We start from the raw sequence: 20556 nt of genomic DNA, 5'->3' as shown, positions 1-20556 counted from the left end.
AACCTCAGGTAGGGAAGGAAGTAGTTATCTCCCACTAGTCATGTCATTTTATCTTGTTTGGAGGTACTCCTCATGAAGGGAAATCAAGGGAAATCGAGACCTGTATCTTACCTGCTGAAGAAGTGTAAAGATAGCTGAAGGATCACTCAGAGAGTAATCTAATAATCCACAAATAGAAGCCCACTTTCCAGCACACAGGGAGCTGCTAAGTACCTGGCTCAGGTTGTCTCATTTATCATCCTGACTTGCGTATGAGAAATTTTCAGTTTGAACAGTTGTGCTGATGACATTATATTCCAGCTCCCAGGGTCTCTATTTTCTGCTTACCAGACAGAACACTTTCCACAGAGCTTTGGTGATCATTGGTAGGCAATCAATGGTTGGCTTCTTCCAAGCTAGCTTGCTGCCTGCCTGGGAGATGTCTGATTTAGATCAATAAAGGGAAAATGTTTGGCCAGGAGGACAAAAACCTAGCTTTTATGAGGAACAGATGGGAAAGGTGAACTATCCTCACTGAGTGGGGAAGTGACTTCGCAAAAATGCAGCTGGCTTTACCGAGATGCTCTGCAGGATGATACTGCATCTTGCTTGCTGTTCATCTTGTTTCTGACATTTCTGGGGTTGTAAGTAAAACATGTGTCTTCTTAAGACTTTGCTAAAACCAATGTGGATTCCTATAATAAAGTTAATTTGTAATTTGGTTTATTTGAACACATTTCTCTGTAATAGTTTTGGTAAGTTTATAATTTTGTTAGGGACTATTTAGAGAGATGACCTTAATAAGCTTAACAACCAACAAACCAAATAAATAAGTGATTAGAATTCCACTAAACTGCTAAAGCTAATTGTGTTTTTAATATGTCTGTTCTAGGAAAATTTAAATAAGCTGATGACTAACCTAAGATCTACAGCCCCTCACTTTGTACGATGCATTATCCCCAATGAATCAAAAACTCCAGGTATGGAAAAAACAACAGTCTTAAAATTCTAGTATATTTGAATTCTGTCATTCCAATACTTACTTCCAAGTCACCAGATTGTACTTAAATATTGTCTGTGTTGTTCACCTTATCCAATGGTGTTGATCTTTCAGGAGATGACACCTCACATTTTCCAGTTCCCTCGGTGAAATGAAGATTAAGCCCTATGGAGAAACTGCATTTAATTTAGCCTTGTTTTTCCTCTGTAGGTGCAATGGATGCTTTCCTTGTCTTGCATCAGCTCCGCTGTAACGGTGTCCTGGAAGGCATCCGGATTTGCCGTAAGGGTTTCCCAAACAGGGTGCTTTACGCTGACTTTAAACAAAGGTAATGCAGAGCTGTGTTGTCTCCTGTCCTAATCCATCAGTCAAAATAAGCAAAGCATATCTTCTTATTTTTATTTGAGGTATTTTATTCCATTCAAGTTTATTTTCCATTCAGTTTGCCTGAACACGGAAGGCAGAATTCTGCTCTTGCTTGTGTCTGTGTAGATGCAAAGTAGGAAATTACCCTAGGTGATTTTTTTTTTTTTTTTTTTTTAAGTTTTGGGGTAAGGGGAGGGGCGGGAACGCAGAATCTAGGCCAATTTACTCATTGCTCTTCTGTTATTAACAGGTACCGCATTCTGAATCCAGGCGCGATCCCAGAGGACAAGTTTGTGGATAGCAGAAAAGCTGCTGAAAAACTGCTGGCATCTTTAGATGTTGACCATAACCAATATCGTTTCGGACACACCAAGGTAACCAGGAAAGACCATCACTGCTTATGTACAGAGAAAAGTGATGGATCTAATATCCAATTTGTAGAATAGGATATTATGCAATTTCTGGCAGTGGTGATTAATGGAGAGTTAATAATACAAGGAACCAGCAATATAGCAGCAAAGTGATATTAATTTTTAAGGTGTGCTAGAGGAATTTTATTTCTTTGGCTCAAGCTCCCACAAAGCTTTCATTACAGCAACACTAAAAGCAGACACAGCAGCAGCTGATGCTCCATGCCCCCCAGTAAAACAATAGCTTATTTAATATAATATAGGTACACTCAAACATATATGGACCACAAGATCGGCTGCAGCTTTTGAAATGAGGCCATGTGCAATTATGACATGATCCCATTAGCATGGATCTCTGGGAGTTGGGAGCTGTGGTTCAGCTGACCTGCTTTGAACCCTGTCACAGTTGAAAAGTACTGTGGCAATAAAAATGTGGCAATAAAATAGTTCAGCCTATTCAAAATTGGGGAGATGAGACTCTGTTTTAAAACAACTTTGGAACTGTACAGTGCAGTCCCTGACACAAGTAGTATTTGGCCCTCTATACTCTTTTACTTTATAAAGTGTCAATAAAAATACCATTCTTCTGAACGATTTCAATAAGGTCTGTGTAACTCTGGAATAAAATAATTTGTTATGGTGAAATAACATCTATGCATGTACCAGGTGTTCTTCAAGGCTGGTCTCTTGGGCCATCTAGAAGAAATGAGGGATGAGAGACTTGCAAAAATCTTAACAATGATCCAGGCAAGAGCACGTGGCAGGTTGATGCGGATTGAGTTTCAGAAGATAGTGGAGCGCAGGTATGAAGGCATCCCCTTAAATCTTAGCTGATAATAGTAATTACCATTTAATTATATGTTGAATAGAGACATTATTACAGTCCCTAAGGCTATACCTAACCCTAAATTAAAGGTTTAAAATAGATGTATGATAAAAATAATAGCAACTGTATATTAGTCGCCTGCAGATCTGGTAAAAATCAGATTTGGAAATGTTTCGTGTCCCTGAAAATCAAGAGATACAGAGGAAGTTTCTTGTATATCTTGGAACCTAGTACAAGTTCCTAATATTACTGAGAACAAAGCCTTAAACTGACTGAGAATGAAGAAAATTCTCACTTTCTCAGTTCAGGTTAAGCTTTAGGGAATTTTGTTTGTTTTCTTCTTAAACCAGGGATGCCCTTCTTGTAATTCAGTGGAACATCCGCGCTTTTATGGCTGTGAAGAACTGGCCCTGGATGAAGCTTTTCTTTAAGATCAAACCTCTTCTGAAGTCTGCAGAAACTGAAAAGGAGATGGCCAATATGAAGGAAGAGTTCTTGAAACTGAAGGAGGCCCTGGAAAAATCTGAAGCCAGGAGAAAGGAACTTGAAGAAAAGCAAGTCTCTTTAGTTCAGGAAAAAAATGATTTGCTTCTCCAGCTCCAAGCTGTGAGTAGACACATATATTCATATATTCTTTAGATGTTCCTTGAAACTCAAAGGCTTACAGACCAGAATGTTAGTGCAATTCAATTAAAATAAGCTGTTGATCTTGTCAGATTCTTGCCAAAAATTAGAGCGGATAGAAATTCTCATGTTCTAGCATATAACCAGCTGGGCTAGCAATGCAAATCTTAACAGGTTCTGTCCAAGGCAATGTCGGTGGCAGTTAGATATGGAAGTATTCTTATATGTGACTAGTCATGCTCACCACTGTCTCATCCTGCTCCATTAACTACTTGTCAGTCTTGTCTTCTGAAATCAGGAGCAGGAAATTTTCCTTATGCTGCTCTGTAGCATTGGATCAGGCTCTCTGACCACTTACAGGATAGGGGACAAGTGAGGAAGAAAAAAGGCCAGGCAGTCATTGCTGTCCTCTTCCTTGTGCCACACCAGGAGCAAGACACTCTGGCAGATGCCGAGGAACGATGCGACTTGTTGATTAAATCCAAGATTCAGCTGGAGGCCAAAGTCAAAGAACTGACGGAGCGGGTTGAGGATGAGGAAGAGATGAATTCTGAGCTGACTTCTAAGAAGAGAAAATTGGAAGATGAGTGCTCTGAGCTCAAGAAGGATATTGATGATCTTGAAATAACACTTGCAAAAGTAGAGAAAGAGAAGCATGCTACTGAAAACAAGGTACCTTTAGAACTTCACCATGTATTCAAAAGAGGTTGGCCATGGATTGCCTTTACGACAAGAGCTACTGGTCTTCTGATGGTTTTACACTGTCTGTTACACAGGCCACACCGAAGAATCAGTATACACAGAGTTATTTGACCTTATGAGGGAAAAAGTGTTAACTCTGAGCCTGTTTCCCTTTTTCTGAAGTGAGTTTTGCTGCAATTCAGCTAAAGAATTATGTCTAGTTTGGGCATTTTTAAGTAAACAATTTTCTGCTGTAACCATGAGTTCTTCCAGCTCATCTTCTTAGAGCCTGTAAATGTAAAGCTCATCTCCTACTTCTCCTAGAGAGAATCAGAAGCTGGAGTCCACCACAATGAGAGTGACACTGAAAAGAGTTTAGTACATTTGAAAGAATGTACTAAACCCACAAGAACTGGCACACATCGGCTCCCTTGATGGCAATTTCACTTAAAAAGCCACAAGGGGTCAGGGAGGGGAGAGATCCCTTTCTTTCCATCATCTTCCTGCATACAAGTTCAGCACAGGCAGTCATTTGAGCCAGGTTATGATAACCACTTGCTTCAAAGCCTTACAAATACATCTTCCTTTCTCACACAGGTCAAAAATCTGACAGAAGAAATGGCGACTCTTGATGAGAATATCAGCAAACTTACTAAGGAGAAAAAGTCCTTGCAGGAAGCTCATCAGCAAGTTCTGGATGACCTACAAGCAGAGGAGGACAAGGTCAACACACTGAGCAAAGCTAAAGTGAAACTGGAACAGCAAGTGGATGATGTAAGCTGTCTCTGCCTTCACGTTTCCCCAGGCTTGTTTGTCCACCACTTACAATTTCATGAGTCTGAAATGTTGCAAAGCTTTGAAATGTATTCCTGTCCTTTTAGAAATTATCAAGGATTTAGAAATGCAGTCCTTGTTGTTCTGTCTGTAAAAGGTATAATTACAGGAATGCTATAAAAAGTGATCTCTGTAGTTCAGCCTTTGGAAGGAGTGTGATAACGAGGGAAAATTACCCCATTTGCATTTGCAGTGTAACTGGCATGAAGTCAAACAGAACTTTGCTACTAAGAGAACTGTAATGCTTGCACAAATGTAAACTGTGGACTAACCCTTATATTATATTTCTTTAGCCCATATGTCCACTGGGTGCTAGAAAACAAAAAATGTAAAATAGGATGCTTGTAAATACTTCTGCTTTGCCACTTGCTCAGCACAAAGCTGGGCTTAGCATACATTTGACTGTTGTAAACCATCTGTGTTCAATATATTTAATAAGTGACTTTGTTCCTAAAGCTTGAGGGCTCACTTGAACAAGAGAAGAAAGTGAGGATGGATCTAGAAAGGGCAAAACGCAAACTGGAAGGGGATTTGAAGCTGACCCAAGAGAGTGTCATGGACTTGGAGAATGATAAGCTGCAGATGGAAGAAAAGCTAAAAAAGTAAGAGGCTGATTCTGTTGTACAAAATAAAGCAGCACAGTTACCCCTGTCATTTCAGAGCCTTTAGGTGTGTCATCCTGCTCTGATGGTGGCTAAAATGTAATTCCATGACAGAGGAGAGAGTGTCTAGCCAAGGAGGGAGGGAAAAATCACTCTTACTTGTGCACAGTATACCTGAAACATTAGAATTCATTACACTTTCCAGCATTTAAAAAAAAAAAAAAGGTATTTGTGTTTTTTGTTGCTTAGAGGAGAAAGCTGAAGGAAGTCTCTAAAGTTGTGCATCCTAACTAGCTATGACAGTATTGTTGAAAGACCTGACTCTGTTAAATATATTTTTCCATTGAGTCTGAAAATAACGTTACTTTTGTATGACACAAAGAACCAGAAATATAATTGCACAAATGCATGCAGAGTCTTGACTTGGAAACCGGTGCTCAGAGGAAGATGTGTTTTCATGCAAATAGCAATATATGAGGATTGCTTTCATTTTTAGATACGTTAAAAGTTTTATTGAACAACTCTTTAAAAATTGCAAAAGCCTAACTTGAAGCTACAGGGAAAATTGTCACAGTAGGATTTTCCTTTCCGTGGCAGGAAAGAATTTGAAATGAGCCAGCTGAATTCCAAGATAGAAGATGAACAAGCTATAGTGATGCAGCTGCAGAAGAAGATCAAGGAGCTTCAGGTCAGCTTGCTTCTTTCTCATGTATCTTAGGATGAGTTTCTCTTTGTGTCTCACTGAAGAGCTTTGCAGAGACTTTTCATGGCTAGCTGCAGCTTAGCTTTGAGACCCAAAGTGGTACAATTCTGTAGCTTCCCAGACTGATCCCTTTTCCTGTCAGGGTGCTTGCTATATAGTGGTTCCTTCCCAGCAGCAGGACATACGACCACAGAATGCTAGTGATTTCAGGTAAGGCAGAAAGGCCTCTGGTGTTTTGTTTTAAGCAAATAATATTGTTCCACACCATGGAGCTGAGGGTGGATGCTGGGGAGGAGTTCAGCAGTGATAAGCATGGATTTGAAATTTAGAGGAAGGGCTCAAATGCACAGGAAATTTTCAACAGAAATAAAAAGGCCAAAGAAAGTCAGCACAGTCCAAACAAAATGTCTTGACCCAAAGTATCAGTTCTGCTTTTCTGTAAATAAAGAACTTGGATGTGTAGATTGGTCAAAATAACTGGTTCATAAAAAAGACTGTCCCAATGAATATTCGTTAGTCATGCAATTTACACACTGCTGTATTTGAAATCCTGTCTTAACACTCCTAGACAGAAGTTACTTCAGTCACAGAGCTCTTAAAATGGAAACAAAGAGTTCTTCCCCTTCAATGACAATTTGTTGCTGCTACTCCTACTGTCAAGTAACTTCTCTCAGGTACTTCAGCTGAATGTCAAGCACATGAGTATAAGGTCAATGCTCTTGACCTAAATGTCTTGAACTAGAGCTTGGAAAGCAATCTACTGTGAGAAAGATGTGACTCATCATTCTTAACTCTAGCTCAAGATCTGATTTATTGGCACAAATGGGCAAGTTTCTGTGCTTCCACCTGTGTTGTAAAGTGTGGGCTGGCAGAGGGTTTAACAATTTGTAAGGTCCTTCAAGGTATTCCAATGGGAATCATCATGACGGTGACCCAAAGGTGCTCATGTCTCTTTGTAGGCTCGTATAGAAGAACTAGAAGAGGAGTTGGAAGCAGAAAGAGCTGCTCGAGCGAAGGTGGAAAAGCAGAGATCAGATTTGGCCCGAGAGCTGGAGGAATTAAGTGAGCGACTTGAGGAGGCTGGGGGAGCCACAGCTGCCCAGCTGGAGATGAACAAGAAACGTGAGGCAGAGTTCCTGAAGCTGCGGCGGGACCTCGAGGAGGCCACACTGCACTACGAAGCCACAGCCGCCACCCTGAGGAAGAAGCACGCAGACAGTGTGGCTGAGATGGGGGAGCAACTGGACAACCTGCAGCGGGTCAAGCAGAAACTGGAAAAGGAGAAAAGCGAGCTGAAGATGGAAGTGGATGATCTGTCATCCAACATGGAGCAGATGGTCAAGGCAAAAGTAAGGGTCCTGAGGCTTCCCAAACCCCCAAAGATGATGTGTAGCTAAGGCAGGTCTGAAGGTTTCCCAGGACACCTGGTAGGGCTGAAGAGAAGGTGGTGTCTTGCAATCTGAGGGTGCTTAGGCGCACAGTGTCCCCCCTTCCCCAGCTGGTGGCTCTTCTTACCTGGAGATGGGACAGCAATTAAGGTGGCCTAAAACACATAGTGCATCCCCAGTTGCAGGCATATTATTTATCTGTATATCTCAGAGCACAAAACTGTGTCACTTAAATTGTGCTCCCCCAGGCTGGTGATGACTGGGCTGATGCCATCCAAGGCTGGATATCTCCCATCCTAAGCAGAGTCCTCTCAGATCCTGCCCTTGGTTCACAGCTTTGACCCATGTTAGCAAGGAGTGGAAAGCAAAGGCTTGCATGACCATCATGTGTATTTTTACTTCCTATGGCTGAACTGTGGATTTTGTTTCCTGAGTAGATAATCTTGGCAGCTTTCAGAGCACTCTACAGAGTTCTTTCAGTGCAAGTGAAGAAAAGAAATTTCAGTATTCTGAGAGTTAGAAAGCTGTCATCAAACTCAATTTATGATAAATGGCAATTAAAGCAGAATCAGTAAACCAATTTTCATTGGAGGTGATTTTCCCATCTAGTAATTATGAGGAGGCTTATGCCTGAACTTCATAAGCATGTGATTGCTTTTGAAGTTCTCGCAGAGACTTTTTACTCTGGTGCTTTAGTTCAGATCGCAGTTCAGGGAAAACAAATGGGGAAGGTGGTCTGATGGGGAGACCCCTGGCCTGGGACTGCGGACACAGGGCTACTATTCCCCTCTTTACAGCTGTGGTGTTTGTGTCTTTGCTATCTGCCATTTCTCTGAAAGGCAAACAAAAAAAGGATACATATGGAAGGCTACTGCTTCCAAATGGCTGCCTGGAGGCTACAGCTTTGTATGTCTTGTCTCCTGATTCCTGTTAGGCAAATGCAGAGAAACTTTGTCGCACTTATGAAGACCATCTGAATGAGACGAAAACTAAACTGGAGGAAATGACTCGCCTCATGAATGACCTTACTACTCAGAAGACAAAACTCCAGAGTGAGAATGGTACGTGCACATTCAGCCTAAGATAAATTCCTGGAAAACAGTCTGTCAAGTGTGTCTCAGCACTATGTCAGTGAGATGTATTGTGCAATGGCATCTGCTTGAAGGTGGCTGGGTTAGGATTGCTGAATGAAACAGTGGCTTTGTGTCTTTTGACTTTCCTGTCTTCAATATTTTTAGAACCTTGGCAGCAGGGGAGAACCTTGCCTTTGACTGGCTTTTAAAACAAACCTATAACCATATTTACCAGCATACCGTGCTACCATCTCATGAGCTGAAATGGATGTGCTGGCTAGGTACCCAGTTTCAGGAACAAGGACATGTACATCTCTCTTGCAGTGCTAGAGGGAAGATGAAGGAATTGGCATACTGCTGCTGTCTGTGTGAATACCATCTTCCTCAGCATGACCTTGGGCATTGCATTCCAGAAGACACTCACATCCCACCAAAAATACCACATCCTCTAAGTGCTTGCTACCTTTTTTAGCCAGAGTAGTACTATTTAATCTCTGCATCCTCATCAGATATCACTGTTCTGTGTATTTTCGAAGACATATTTTTCATTTCCTGTCTGTTTTCATGTTAGTTCTATGTACTCCTATGAGGCTGCGGTTTCCACCATGCAGTGACACCCTTCTTGTGATAAATGAAATTTTCCTTATGTATCCCTCTGTTCTGTACACTGGTCATTGTGAGGTTCTCAGGGTGCTTTGGAGCACTCTGAAAAGTTGTCTGTGGAAAAACAAGATGAAGTAGTGAAGAAAAGTATAAACAAAACCAGCTACAACTGCAAATGAAAGTAAGCATCAGTCTAGTCTGATCCACGAGCTAAACTAAAATTAACGAATCAAGGTATTGGCAGTACAAATAATTAAAAAAAACCTCACAAAACCAACAAAAAACCCCCAAACAAACAAACACCTAAGGAAAACTATCCTGGTGAAGTGTCTGATAGTTACAGCTTTGGAAGAAGCTTCACAAGAGGTCAGCCACAATCACTGTTAGTTCTTTTCCCCAGCCGAATTGGACAGGTGGGATTTTGATTTTGGCTGGGACTTTGTAATTTCCTGGTCTTACTTTTTTTTTTTTTTTTTCCTTTGGTTAAATCCTGTGGCAGGTGAATTTATAAGACAGCTTGAAGAGAAGGAGTCACTGATAAATCAGATGTCCCGGGGGAAAACATCATTTACACAACAGATTGAAGAACTTAGGAGACAGCTAGAAGAGGAAACCAAGGTAATGCTTTGACTCTCTCCCATTCATTGAGATGGAATGGGGAAAACTGTTCATGTTGATTTGTAGCCTGGATAAAAGCTGAAAGGAGACATAGGAATGAGAATGCTTCCTGGTAATTGTACTGATATAAGTTCCTGCCCCTGACTGAGGCAAGTCACTGGAGAAGAGTTTGGGAAAATAATCAGCGTCCATAATTGCCAAATAAAACTTACCTAGTAGTATAGCCAAAATCTCAGATCTTGCACCTTAAAAGTTTGGATGCCTCTCCAAAGGTGTTGGATTATCTTCAGTCTTAATAGCTTCCTCAACATGTCACCAGTTAGGGATGACTTCAAACGCTTCTTACCTCACTTGACCTGGACTGTCAAGGCCAGAGGCAAAAAGAAAAAAAGGCTTAAGTCTCTATTTGATTTTCTAGGAGCTGTTTGTTTGGGTTTTGCTGTAGGTAACCCTGCAATGCTGTGACCTTTCTATCCCTACAGTCCAAAAATGCCCTGGCTCATGCCCTGCAAGCAGCCAGGCACGACTGTGATCTCTTGCGGGAGCAGTATGAGGAGGAGCAAGAAGCCAAGGCAGAGCTGCAGCGGGCTCTCTCCAAGGGAAATGCAGAAGTGGCACAGTGGAGAACAAAGTATGAGACTGATGCCATTCAGAGAACTGAGGAGCTGGAAGATGCCAAGTAAGTAGGTTATGTGGACATCGTCGTGCCCTTGGCTGGGAGGACTGTGTTCCCTGGGTCTTGTTATGGGGCTAAGGAAATAGGGCAATGCAGTTGGAAAAAGCCCTCTGGCTCATTGCTGTCGTTCGTGGCTGTCCTTCTGTTCTTTTCATTGCTTGAGCAGGTCAATGTTTCTGTTGAGTCATTGTCCATGGGGTAGTGGATATGGATACTGGGGCTTATTTAAGAACTAACAAGATTGGATTACCCTACTTGTTTATCTTGCACACTCACTTGCTTTGCCCCAGCCCAGTGCTATGTTCCCTAGGTCTTGACTTGCCTTCCCAGCAGGGAGATGATGGCTGCTCCAGGAAGGCAGGGCAGAAAGTCATGTTGGCTCCTGCTGCGCAGCCACTCACAGTTACCAGTCTTGGGTGTTATTGGGCAAGGTCTCTGAGCATCTCCAGCACTGCCTCCACACATCTCTGATCTGCAGGATCTTCCCCCACTTCCAGTACATTTTCTCTATCTTGCATCTTTACTTTCTTCTTTCTGGGCCCTCCTTTCTTTCCAGGACCTATTCTTCTTGCCAGGACTCCCAGCCCTCTGTTTTCCCAATCTAAATAGTCTATGAACAGAAGCCCAAGGCATGACCAGCCTCCTAACTGGGGGTTCTGTTTCATATCTCTTAACTGGAGGAACATGACACTTTCATTTAGACCAGGTGTTACCAAAATTTACAACCAGCCCATCCTGGTTACAGCTATCAAGTAGCAGACTGCTGCTTAAGAGTTCAAAAGTTCAATTTCAGATATTCACACTCAAGCACACATGCACAAAATCATCTGCCACACGTCAGCATTCATAATTTAAGCTGATTTTTTGCCTATCATAGTCCCTTCTCTCTAGAGGCTTGAGTTCCCCCTCCCTTCCCCTTGCCTCCCCCAGTTTTCCCTTTCAAAACCGATTTATTGAAGATACTGGTTTGGTGTCAGTTTTTCTGGACAACACGTCAGTGGTGGCTCTCAGTCATTTCACTGTCTCTTCCCACCTGGTAGGAAAAAGCTTGCCGCTCGCCTGCAAGAAGCTGAGGAAGCAATCGAGGCGGCCAATGCCAAGTGCTCTTCTCTGGAAAAGACAAAGCACAGGCTGCAGAATGAGCTGGAAGACATGATGATTGACCTGGAGAAGGCCAACTCAGCAGCTGCCTCGCTGGACAAGAAGCAGCGTGGGTTCGACAAGGCCATCAATGACTGGAAGCAGAAGTATGAAGAGTCACAGGCTGAGCTGGAGGCTTCCCAGAAGGAGGCCCGTGGCCTCAGCACAGAGCTCTTCAAGCTGAAGAATGCCTACGAGGAGACGCTGGACCATCTGGAGACGTTGAAACGGGAAAACAAGAACCTCCAAGGTAGGCTTCATTCAGGCCCCGCATCCAGTGCAAGAGCCACACCAGTGGACAGCTGGAGGGATGCAGGTGCCCTGTTAACAGCTGTGGGGAAAAGCGTTTATCTCATCCTTGAGACTAGCTTTCTGATGTGTTTGGAGACACTGACTGATGCTGGCAATGAATGTTTTAAACATAGAAATTGGTATGGCCAGAGAAGAGCAGGCTTCCCTTTGCTCACCTGTCAATGAAGCTCACTGGCAGAGATGCCAGTCTCAGGGAAGGAATAAGAAAGATGACAGAGGTACAGCGGATGAAGCCTAGATAGCTCCCAAAGCAGAGCACGGTGTTGCTAGCCTGCAGATCACAGATAAAAACTAAATCACTATAACCACTTAAAAAACATTTACAAGAAAGTCTGTGCCTTCAAGTTGGTCAGGTGAAAAAAGTTGCTGTAATTGAAAGTAAGGCAGTGCTTGTGTACAGATGAGCCCTTGAGGTAGTATTTTGAGGCACGGGTCCTGTATTCACACTCCGTGAATTGCAGTATGTTTGGGACACTCTGGTCGCTAAATCTGTCCATCCTTTTTGTTTCAGAGGAGATTTCTGATCTGACCAATCAGATAAGTGAAGGAAACAAGAACCTCCATGAAATAGAAAAAATCAAGAAACAGGTTGAACAAGAGAAGTCAGAAGTTCAGCTGGCTCTGGAAGAAGCAGAGGTAAGGAAAGAAAGCTCAAGGGAAGAGGAAAGGGTGTCTTTATCATGATTTTCCTTCCTTTTTCATCCTCTCAGCAACACAGCCAATGTGTTGATTGTTAGCAAGTGCAACCTCTCTGCACCCAGCTCCTCCAGCCTTGCTAGCCAGTGTTTTCAAGAGTGACTGGTGACTTTTGGAGATGTCAGCTCTAATATCATCAAGTGGAGGCCCTTTCAAAGGAGGTGCCTTGTAGGTTTTGGTTTTTTGTGGTTGGGGGTTTTTTTTCCCTTTCAGGAAGCTCAGAAATCTGCTCACCTCCTGAAAATACAATCCTTCTCGCTCGCTTCAGCATAGAATATTTGTCTTTCAGGAAACAGAAACTGCTGAGAATTATGGTCTTATTTTATCAGATATTTCTAGTGTCTAGTTTCCAACAACAAATTGAGCATTTCCTGGTTTTGAGAATAAGAAGACAAACCTCCTGATGACTTTAAATTGTATTAGGTCTCAGATATTGTGTTGGATCCTGCAGCCTGCTTAAAAAAATTGTAGCAATGTCAGAAACCAAATGAATACAGGCCATTTGGAAAACCTTTGACTCCCATAGAAGTTTGGTAAAGACACTTAGCATCATTGCGCTAATTTCTACAGTGACAAGTATGCACGTACCCAAGAGGGATGCCTCATCCTAGTTTCCAGAAACAAACCAACAATATGGAACAAGCTGACTGGAAATCCTGATTATTCACTTAAAGGGCTGGGTTGTCAGGTTTTTTTCAAGTTTGGTGCATTGCAGAGCTAGGGAGGGCAGACGTTGCTTGCTAGAAGCAACACGGCACATAGCAAGAGATTTTTAGTGAAGGCTGCGTTTCTTTTGAATTGTACTCTAAATAATATCTGCTAAAACAAACATCACCCAGTGACAGGGATCTGTTAATATCTTAAATGCTGTGCAACTTCCTTTGTCTGTTACAGGATGCTTTATACTTTGCAGGGATTTCACAGCCAAACAAACAGGTGTCATGACCAGAGCAGAGGAAAGATCATGTCTTTCCTCCACAGCTCTGAGATGTGGAGAGTGATTACATGCTCTGTCAATAAACTTCTCTCAGTAGAAAGAATACATCGGTTCTTGAGGGACGTAAGGGGCACGCTTTACTTTCCTGGACTGTGTGGAACAGCTTCCTAAAGCTCAGTGAAATTAGGAACTAACGAAAGTAAAGTGGTGATGTATTCTATTTTAATTGTGAAAGAAATTATTTAATACAGATTTTCTCCCTTCATTGTGAGTTTGGGTCTCCGGCAGTCACAATGGTGACATGGTACTCCTGCGTGCTGTTCCCATTAATACGTTGTGGCTCCTTGGCATGAAGTGTGCATTTGACTGACCTGTAGCTGCTGCATGATGGCTGGAGATTAGCAAGGACTTTGTACCGCTTTGTCTTCAGAACCTCCATTCTGTTTCCATCATCTCTTGAGGGAAGCATAGCTACGCCTGTGCAATTCTACCCTTCAGAGAGTGCTTCCGAAATATATGGTGTTCAGTTCTGCTTCCCTTCCCTGTGCGATGCGAGCAGCAAGGAGTCAGAATACCACTGAGCCTGGTTTATGCAAGACCTGGAAGTCGGAGGCCCTGTTATTTCACTATGGGCTGTTGTCAGCTTAGTTCTTAACTTCCATATATGAGAGAAATGTAAGAACAAAGACACAGGAGCAAATCTCCCTTGTTTCATAGAGTTGTCTTCAAGTTAATTGGAAAGAGCGGACAGAGTATTTTTGCATTTTGTCATACAGAGCTGATGTCTGTTATTTCTTTCCTTGAAGTCATATTGTCTAATAAGATTGTATAAATGGGAGGCTTTCAACACTTCATGATTTGGAGAGATCTTTGTGAGCTGGGGGATGTGTGGACCTCTTCACGCTCCCAACAACAATCTTGCTTTAGCTTTTGCCTATCCCTTACAAGCCCATGAATTTCTGGAGGGTGTCTGTACAGAGGTGCAGAGCAGGGAACGTCTGTTGATATCAAAACCACGTAGGCAGGGCCTAAGGTATTTTTTTTGTGAGCTGTGGCCTGTTTGACAATCTGTCCTCCGAGGAGCTTGCTGCTCAGTTTTCCAGCTGCCAAGTTGCATTAGAAGGCAAATAAATGCATTGTTTTGCCATGTAAGCCGCTCATGTCCTTGCTTAGAGAGAGAGGTGCCATTGGGGATGGGGAAAAAAGTGTGAAGGGATCATCTTTGTGCAGCAGTTTATGATTTGAAAAAAAAAAAATAGCACCTCCTGGCCTGCAAGCTCTTGGTGCTTTCTATTTCAGGGAGCTTTGGAGCATGAAGAAAGTAAGACCCTTCGTTTTCAGCTTGAACTTTCTCAGCTTAAAGCAGAGTTTGAAAGGAAGCTGACAGAAAAGGAGGAAGAAATGGAAAATATAAGGTACTGTGCAGGAAGCAGCATGTCTTTTTTAAGGGGAAAATCTCAAAAGACCAGAAATATTCTCAAGACCCAAGCCAGTCAAATGCACCACAGATAGTTATCCCAGCACAAGCAGATACTGTCTGTACTAGGAACCAAGACAGCTCTGATTATTTACCAAAGGGTAGTCCTACCACATTACCATTTCTTAGTTCAAATATTCCTGTCAGTTCAACCTCTGCCAGCATACACATAAGCCCATCATACATATCACATAGCAGCCGTAACACAGCTGACTGGCATAACCAAAGTTGCAGCAGACCAAGGGCTGCTAAGTCTGTGTGTTTACAGTACGGAGACAAGTAGGTCTAGAGAACTGCCTTCTCCTAATCCTCTAGGATGGCTGCTTCCCAAGGGGAACCACAGGCAAAATCAGCAGTACTGCCTCAGTGGTGCTCAAACCTATATTATCTGAAGACAATCTTTACCTCTGCACTTAATTTACACAGTTACAGCTACACTAATTGTGGGAGGATGTGAGGAGCTTGCCTTTACATGTACAGCATTTGGGTAAGCAATGAGAATTGCAGAGGTACAGAAAGTATGAATATAAAGGGAAAGGAGCTTGCAGGTGAGAGGGATTAGCAGGAAAAATGGGAAGCAATTAGATGACAGGAGGATGATGTCTTTTGTCTGTCCTGTCCCACCCAGCACAAACTCTAATCTGAAGAGTTGCACTCTTAAAATGATGCTACGCTGGGTCAGATTTTCAGCAATGTGTGTGTGTAGTTCTTCAGCAAACTCTGGCCTTGAATTAGTCAGTGTTGCAGCACTATTAATCCAAGAACCATGTCATTGTTTGTTGGTAGGATAAAGGGAAGGGGAAGTCCAAGGCTCACCCTGGCCAGCATAGATACAAGGATCGATATGTTAATTGTTTAAAAAACAAATAATGTTTCGGCCCTTTCAGATACTATCTTTTGATGACCTACAGATGTCTGGATTACAGAGATCTCAGGACAAGCTATCCTAACCAATGCCTTCTGCCTCAGCTTCGTTATGTTTGTTTTGCTGCCAAGTTGTTCAGCAGACATGCTGTGCTGTTCCCTGGGAGTCTAGGGCACAGTTCAGTATCCTGATGAAGCAATAAGGCCCCTCAAGGTTTTCCTTGTTGACTCAGTGATTTCCCAGAACTATGTTTTCCGCAAAACTTGGCCAGCAGCGAGAGAAATGTGTCCCTGTGTGAGTCATATTCTGTGCTTTGAGTTACCTTCTGGTTGTAAGAGAGCAAAACTTTCATTGTAGGACTTGACTGTTACAGAGTCAAGAAAATTAAGCACCTGTCTGTATCTGTTTTGCCATCTTTAAATTGGCACTAAGCTGCCTTTCAGAGCAGGATCAGGCTGTTAATTAGGGCGGGCTTAATCTCTCCTAACTTTATATGTTCATAACACAGATTTCTATTCCTGAATTATTCCCCTTATAATTGAGCATAAGAAATGTGTTTCAACATCTACTTTAAGACACAATAAATTGTAGCTTACACATGCCATTTACTATAAAGACCGTCTGGAGTAATTGGCTTAGAATGTAGCTGCCTACCTTCAGTTTGATTAATCCCCTCCACTAATGCCTTCATACAAAGGCTGAGATGTAAAACGTCCCAGTAAATGATTCAGTAAATATCTTGGTAAGTGACTGCTAAGCTTGAAGTGCTTCTTGTTAGGTTCAAACCTGTTCTTGCTTGAGTTTACAAGCGATCTGAGAGAACTCCTTGCTCCAGTATTGCCAAAGGAAATGTGGGAGAAGGATGCTGTAGGTGCTTACAGATTGAGAGTTAGCTGAGGGTGTGAAGCACACCAGCCAGTTAGACGGCAGTGAGGCACTAGAAACCTGTGCTATGTACGTCATTCAGAAATATACTATTTCTAGAAATGAGACACTTTCAGGAAGTGAAGTACTGTTGCATGTAATTCTACATTCCTGTGCAGAGAGGAAAATTACTCCATTCACCCTTCATGTCCTTTTTACATTATTCCATAATCAGGAGAAATCAGCAACGTGCCATAGATTCACTGCAGTCCACCCTTGATTCTGAAGCCCGGAGCAGAAATGAGGCCATCAGGCTCAAGAAGAAGATGGAAGGGGACCTCAATGAGATGGAAATCCAGCTCAGCCATGCTAACAGGCATGCTGCAGAAGCAACAAAGTCAGCACGTGTCGTGCAGACACAAATAAAGGTACTTCGAGAGCTGCCAGTCCCAATCACCCAATGGTAGGTGCAGGCTATGTTTCATTAGCACAGAGCAAAACAGCAAAGGTGATGGTAATTAAGAGAGAAGCTACTCCCAAGGATGTGCAGGGAAAACCCTTAGCGATCACGTCTGGCATAAGAGAATACTGAAATATGGATTTCTTCCAAGACTTGCATACAAGCTGGATGAGATCCAGTCATAAAACCCTTGCTGGCTACAGCCTCCTGCAGGGGCAGAAAGCTACACCATGAAGAACTGAAAACCTGTGATCTTTTTGTGAGCTTGCAAGTCCTTTAAAAGTGGAGAGCAAGTCAGTTGGCTGGAGTACAGGGAGTGTGTGTATATTCAGCTTTGTTGTTTGCTTCAACATTTGTAATAGCTTAAAAAAAAAAAAAAAAAAGTGCCTTGCTAAGACACCTTTTAAGTCATCACCTCTCCCACGCCGAAGCAGCTAGTTCTGCCTCAGGCAGAACTGCCAGCTCTGACAGATTCAAACACATGGGTTTTTCCCCCGTTGCACCACATGCTACAAAAGCTATTCAGCTTACAGTGTGGAGGAAGCCTTTGTCCAATAAAGAAGCACTGAAATTCTTGGGTGGGCCCCATGCAACCTCTGCAGTCTGGGGTCCTCTTATGTAAGCACAGCGGCTTGAAATGGAGTTGCACTGGTAAAAAAATACAAACATCTGTTTTGTTATAGGAGCTTCAGGTGCAGCTGGATGACTTGGGACACGTGAATGAAGATCTGAAGGAGCAGCTGGCAGTCTCTGACAGGAGAAACAATCTTCTCCAGTCGGAGCTGGATGAGCTGAGGGCTTTGCTGGACCAGACTGAACGGGCAAGGAAGCTGGCAGAGCATGAACTGCTGGAAGCCACTGAACGTGTGAACCTGCTTCACACTCAGGTTGGCTTTTTCTGTGCTCTCTCCCTCACTGAGTTAAACTCAGCCTTGTCTAATAAGCACTGACACTGTTTGTCCATAGCCGTCATAAGTCAGACACATCTTGCCCTCCTTCAAGGGAGAAAATCAGGGAGAGGAAGTAAGTCACTCTGTAGGTATGCCACCTCTCTCCCGTCGAGTTAGCTGGAATTGATGATTCAGCCAACTGCTTTAAACAGTTTCCAGAAAAAGCAGTGATGGAAGATAACAAGAGTAAATTTGTTTTCTTTCCTTGTTCCGTGCTGTAAAACCAGTTTCCTGCTTTAGTTAAGCCATGGCTGGGATGGTGCAGCATTTCTTTGGAGAAGCGATGGTTCAGGGTGATGTTACTCAGCAATGAAAACTGTAGAGGCTGGGTTCTAACAATAGATGTATTGTGCAGGGCAGGAAACTACCCTGCAGAAAAGTGCTCTCTACCACGTCATAGATACTCATAAATATAGGCCTTTGGACTTTGTCACAATGGACACCACAGTTTTTACAGGGCCATGGAGGGGCACATCCTGATGTGCCAGGATTTTTCCTACAAAATCAAAGCTTCTCTTCACCAGATAATTAATGGTCAGAAGGAAATGAAAATGTGTGACAGGCTGGCGATGTTTTGCAATGTTTCCTCCAGCCCATGATGCCATGGGGCTTCTGTTTTAATCACCTCATTGACTAACTGATTATGGATCATTAGTATTCAAAAATTAACTAGCTTATTCTTCTATTTCAACCTCTTGCTTATTATTTTATCTAAATCAAAATCTGAATATTTACAGCTTTGAGAGTATTTTTAATATTTCCTCAGTCTGAAGTTAAGCTACATAGTAAAGGCCAGCCCTTACCATGTACCTGGGCCTCCCTTCCCAAATCATAGAAGCGTTTAGGTTGGAATAGACCTTTAAGATCATCAAATTCAACCGTTAACCTAGCACTGCCAAGTCCACCACTAAACCATGTCCCTAAGCACCACATCTAGAGGTCTTTTAAATACCTCCAGGGATGGTGACTCCAGCACTTCCCTGGGCAGCCTCTTCCAGTGCTTGACCACCCTTTCAGTAAATAAATTTTTCCTAACATCCAATGGAAACCTCCCCTGGCGCAACTTGAGGCCGTTTCCTCTTGTCCTATGGCTTGTTACCTGGGAGAAGAGACCGACCCCCTCCTGCCTACAGCCTCCTTTCAGGTGTCTGTAGAGAGTGAGAAGGTCTCCCCTCAGCCTCCTTTCCTCTGGGCTAAATGACCCCAGTTCCCTCAGCCGCTCCTCATCGGACTTGTGCTCTAGACCCTTCACCAGCTTTGTTGCTCTTCTCTGGACGCGCTCCAGCACCTCAATGTCCTTCTTGTAGTGAGGGGCCCTGTACAACTCTGTGTAATCCAGGAGTTGCAAAAATCAGTAAGCCTTGGTGTGCTATGGTATTTAGAGAAGTTATGTGTCTAACCATCACTTTTCCTCCTTTTCCACTGTTCCTTTGGGGAAAACTTAATAAAAGAACACAAGCCTCATCAATCAAAAGAAGAAGCTGGAGGGTGACATTTCCCAGATGCAGAATGAAGTGGAGGAATCGATCCAGGAGTGCCGGAATGCGGAGGAAAAAGCCAAGAAAGCAATCACAGATGTAAGTAGGCTGGTTCCTTGCTCACTTCTTTTCAGTACCACAATGTCTTAGGACAACCAAGTAAGTATTTCCCAGGTCACCATTTCTGTGCTTGCTACAAAGCTCATACATCCAAAGCGCTCCACAGTTATCTGGAGGTAACTGATGAAACTACAAAATAAAACAGGCTAGAGGTAAAAAGAGAGGAAGGACTTCTTCCTGATGCTTGGGGTTTGGTTTTGGTTGTTTTGTTGGGGGTTTTTTTGCCCCAAGAATGCAGTTTCCACAGATCCTCAAAGTCTTAGCTCATCTCACCTTTGAATCGGGTAAATCATACACCTGGATAGGCTAAACCAGTTCAGACTGAACTAGCATTAACTGGTCTCCTGGTGTACATAGAATCTGATGGGAGAAACAAAATTACTGAATCCCAAATGAGGTACCCTAGAACTAGGTGTCTATTGGAAAAACATGAGGCCTAAGATCCCAGGAGGAGAGAGGGAGTGTATTCTTCCTCTAAGGAAGACATCATTTGGGCAGGTATAGTTTCATTTCCCACAGACCTGGAGAAATCCATGTCTTCAGAGTTCAGCTGATGTATCGCATCATACCAACAGATAAAATGAAAGCTAGAACTGGAGGTTTCTGTGAGTTACATGTCTGGAGTGCCTGGTCAAAGCTATTCCTGTACCATGGTCTTTACTGCTTCTCAGCTGACAGCACTATTACTGCTTGCCAGAGAGAAGATGCTGATTGTCCTTGATTCAGCTCCAGCCTGGATTGCAATGACTGCTGTCTTCTGCTGATTGCTCAGTGATGGCTACAAAATCTGTAAATGGCTCTTGGTGGGCAGGCACAAACATCAAAGGAGGAATGAGCTAACTGGCACCCTTGTTACCTGTCTTACAGAATGGCC

The 20556-nt window shown here is 42.9% G+C and overlaps 1 protein-coding gene across 3 annotated transcripts in view; it reads left to right on the top strand.

Annotated features, from left to right (window-relative positions):
• The window catches only part of MYH15 (myosin heavy chain 15), a 50106-nt gene that overhangs the window by 24299 nt on the left and 5251 nt on the right, over positions 1-20556 (top strand). For 2 of the 3 annotated variants that reach the window (XM_072884635.1, XM_072884643.1), the window contains exons 20-38: positions 872-959; positions 1190-1307; positions 1596-1719; positions 2422-2558; positions 2932-3187; positions 3635-3877; positions 4484-4660; positions 5177-5322; positions 5920-6010; positions 6985-7374; positions 8348-8474; positions 9589-9707; positions 10190-10386; positions 11424-11773; positions 12347-12471; positions 14768-14883; positions 16910-17102; positions 17818-18021; positions 19536-19661. In XM_072884635.1, coding sequence (XP_072740736.1) covers positions 872-959; positions 1190-1307; positions 1596-1719; positions 2422-2558; positions 2932-3187; positions 3635-3877; positions 4484-4660; positions 5177-5322; positions 5920-6010; positions 6985-7374; positions 8348-8474; positions 9589-9707; positions 10190-10386; positions 11424-11773; positions 12347-12471; positions 14768-14883; positions 16910-17102; positions 17818-18021; positions 19536-19661 — 3327 coding nt within the window. Of the gene's footprint in view, positions 1-871; positions 960-1189; positions 1308-1595; positions 1720-2421; positions 2559-2931; positions 3188-3634; positions 3878-4483; positions 4661-5176; positions 5323-5919; positions 6011-6984; positions 7375-8347; positions 8475-9588; positions 9708-10189; positions 10387-11423; positions 11774-12346; positions 12472-14767; positions 14884-16909; positions 17103-17817; positions 18022-19535; positions 19662-20556 lie in introns of those variants that run through there. The other variant, XM_072884653.1, reaches the window with a different exon arrangement.

Source organism: Ciconia boyciana, chromosome 1, assembly GCF_034638445.1.
Source record: "Ciconia boyciana chromosome 1, ASM3463844v1, whole genome shotgun sequence".
Classification (NCBI taxonomy): Eukaryota; Metazoa; Chordata; class Aves; order Ciconiiformes; family Ciconiidae; genus Ciconia; species Ciconia boyciana.
The sequence above is the reverse complement of the archived record's forward strand: the minus strand, read 5'-3'. Positions and strand labels throughout refer to the sequence as shown.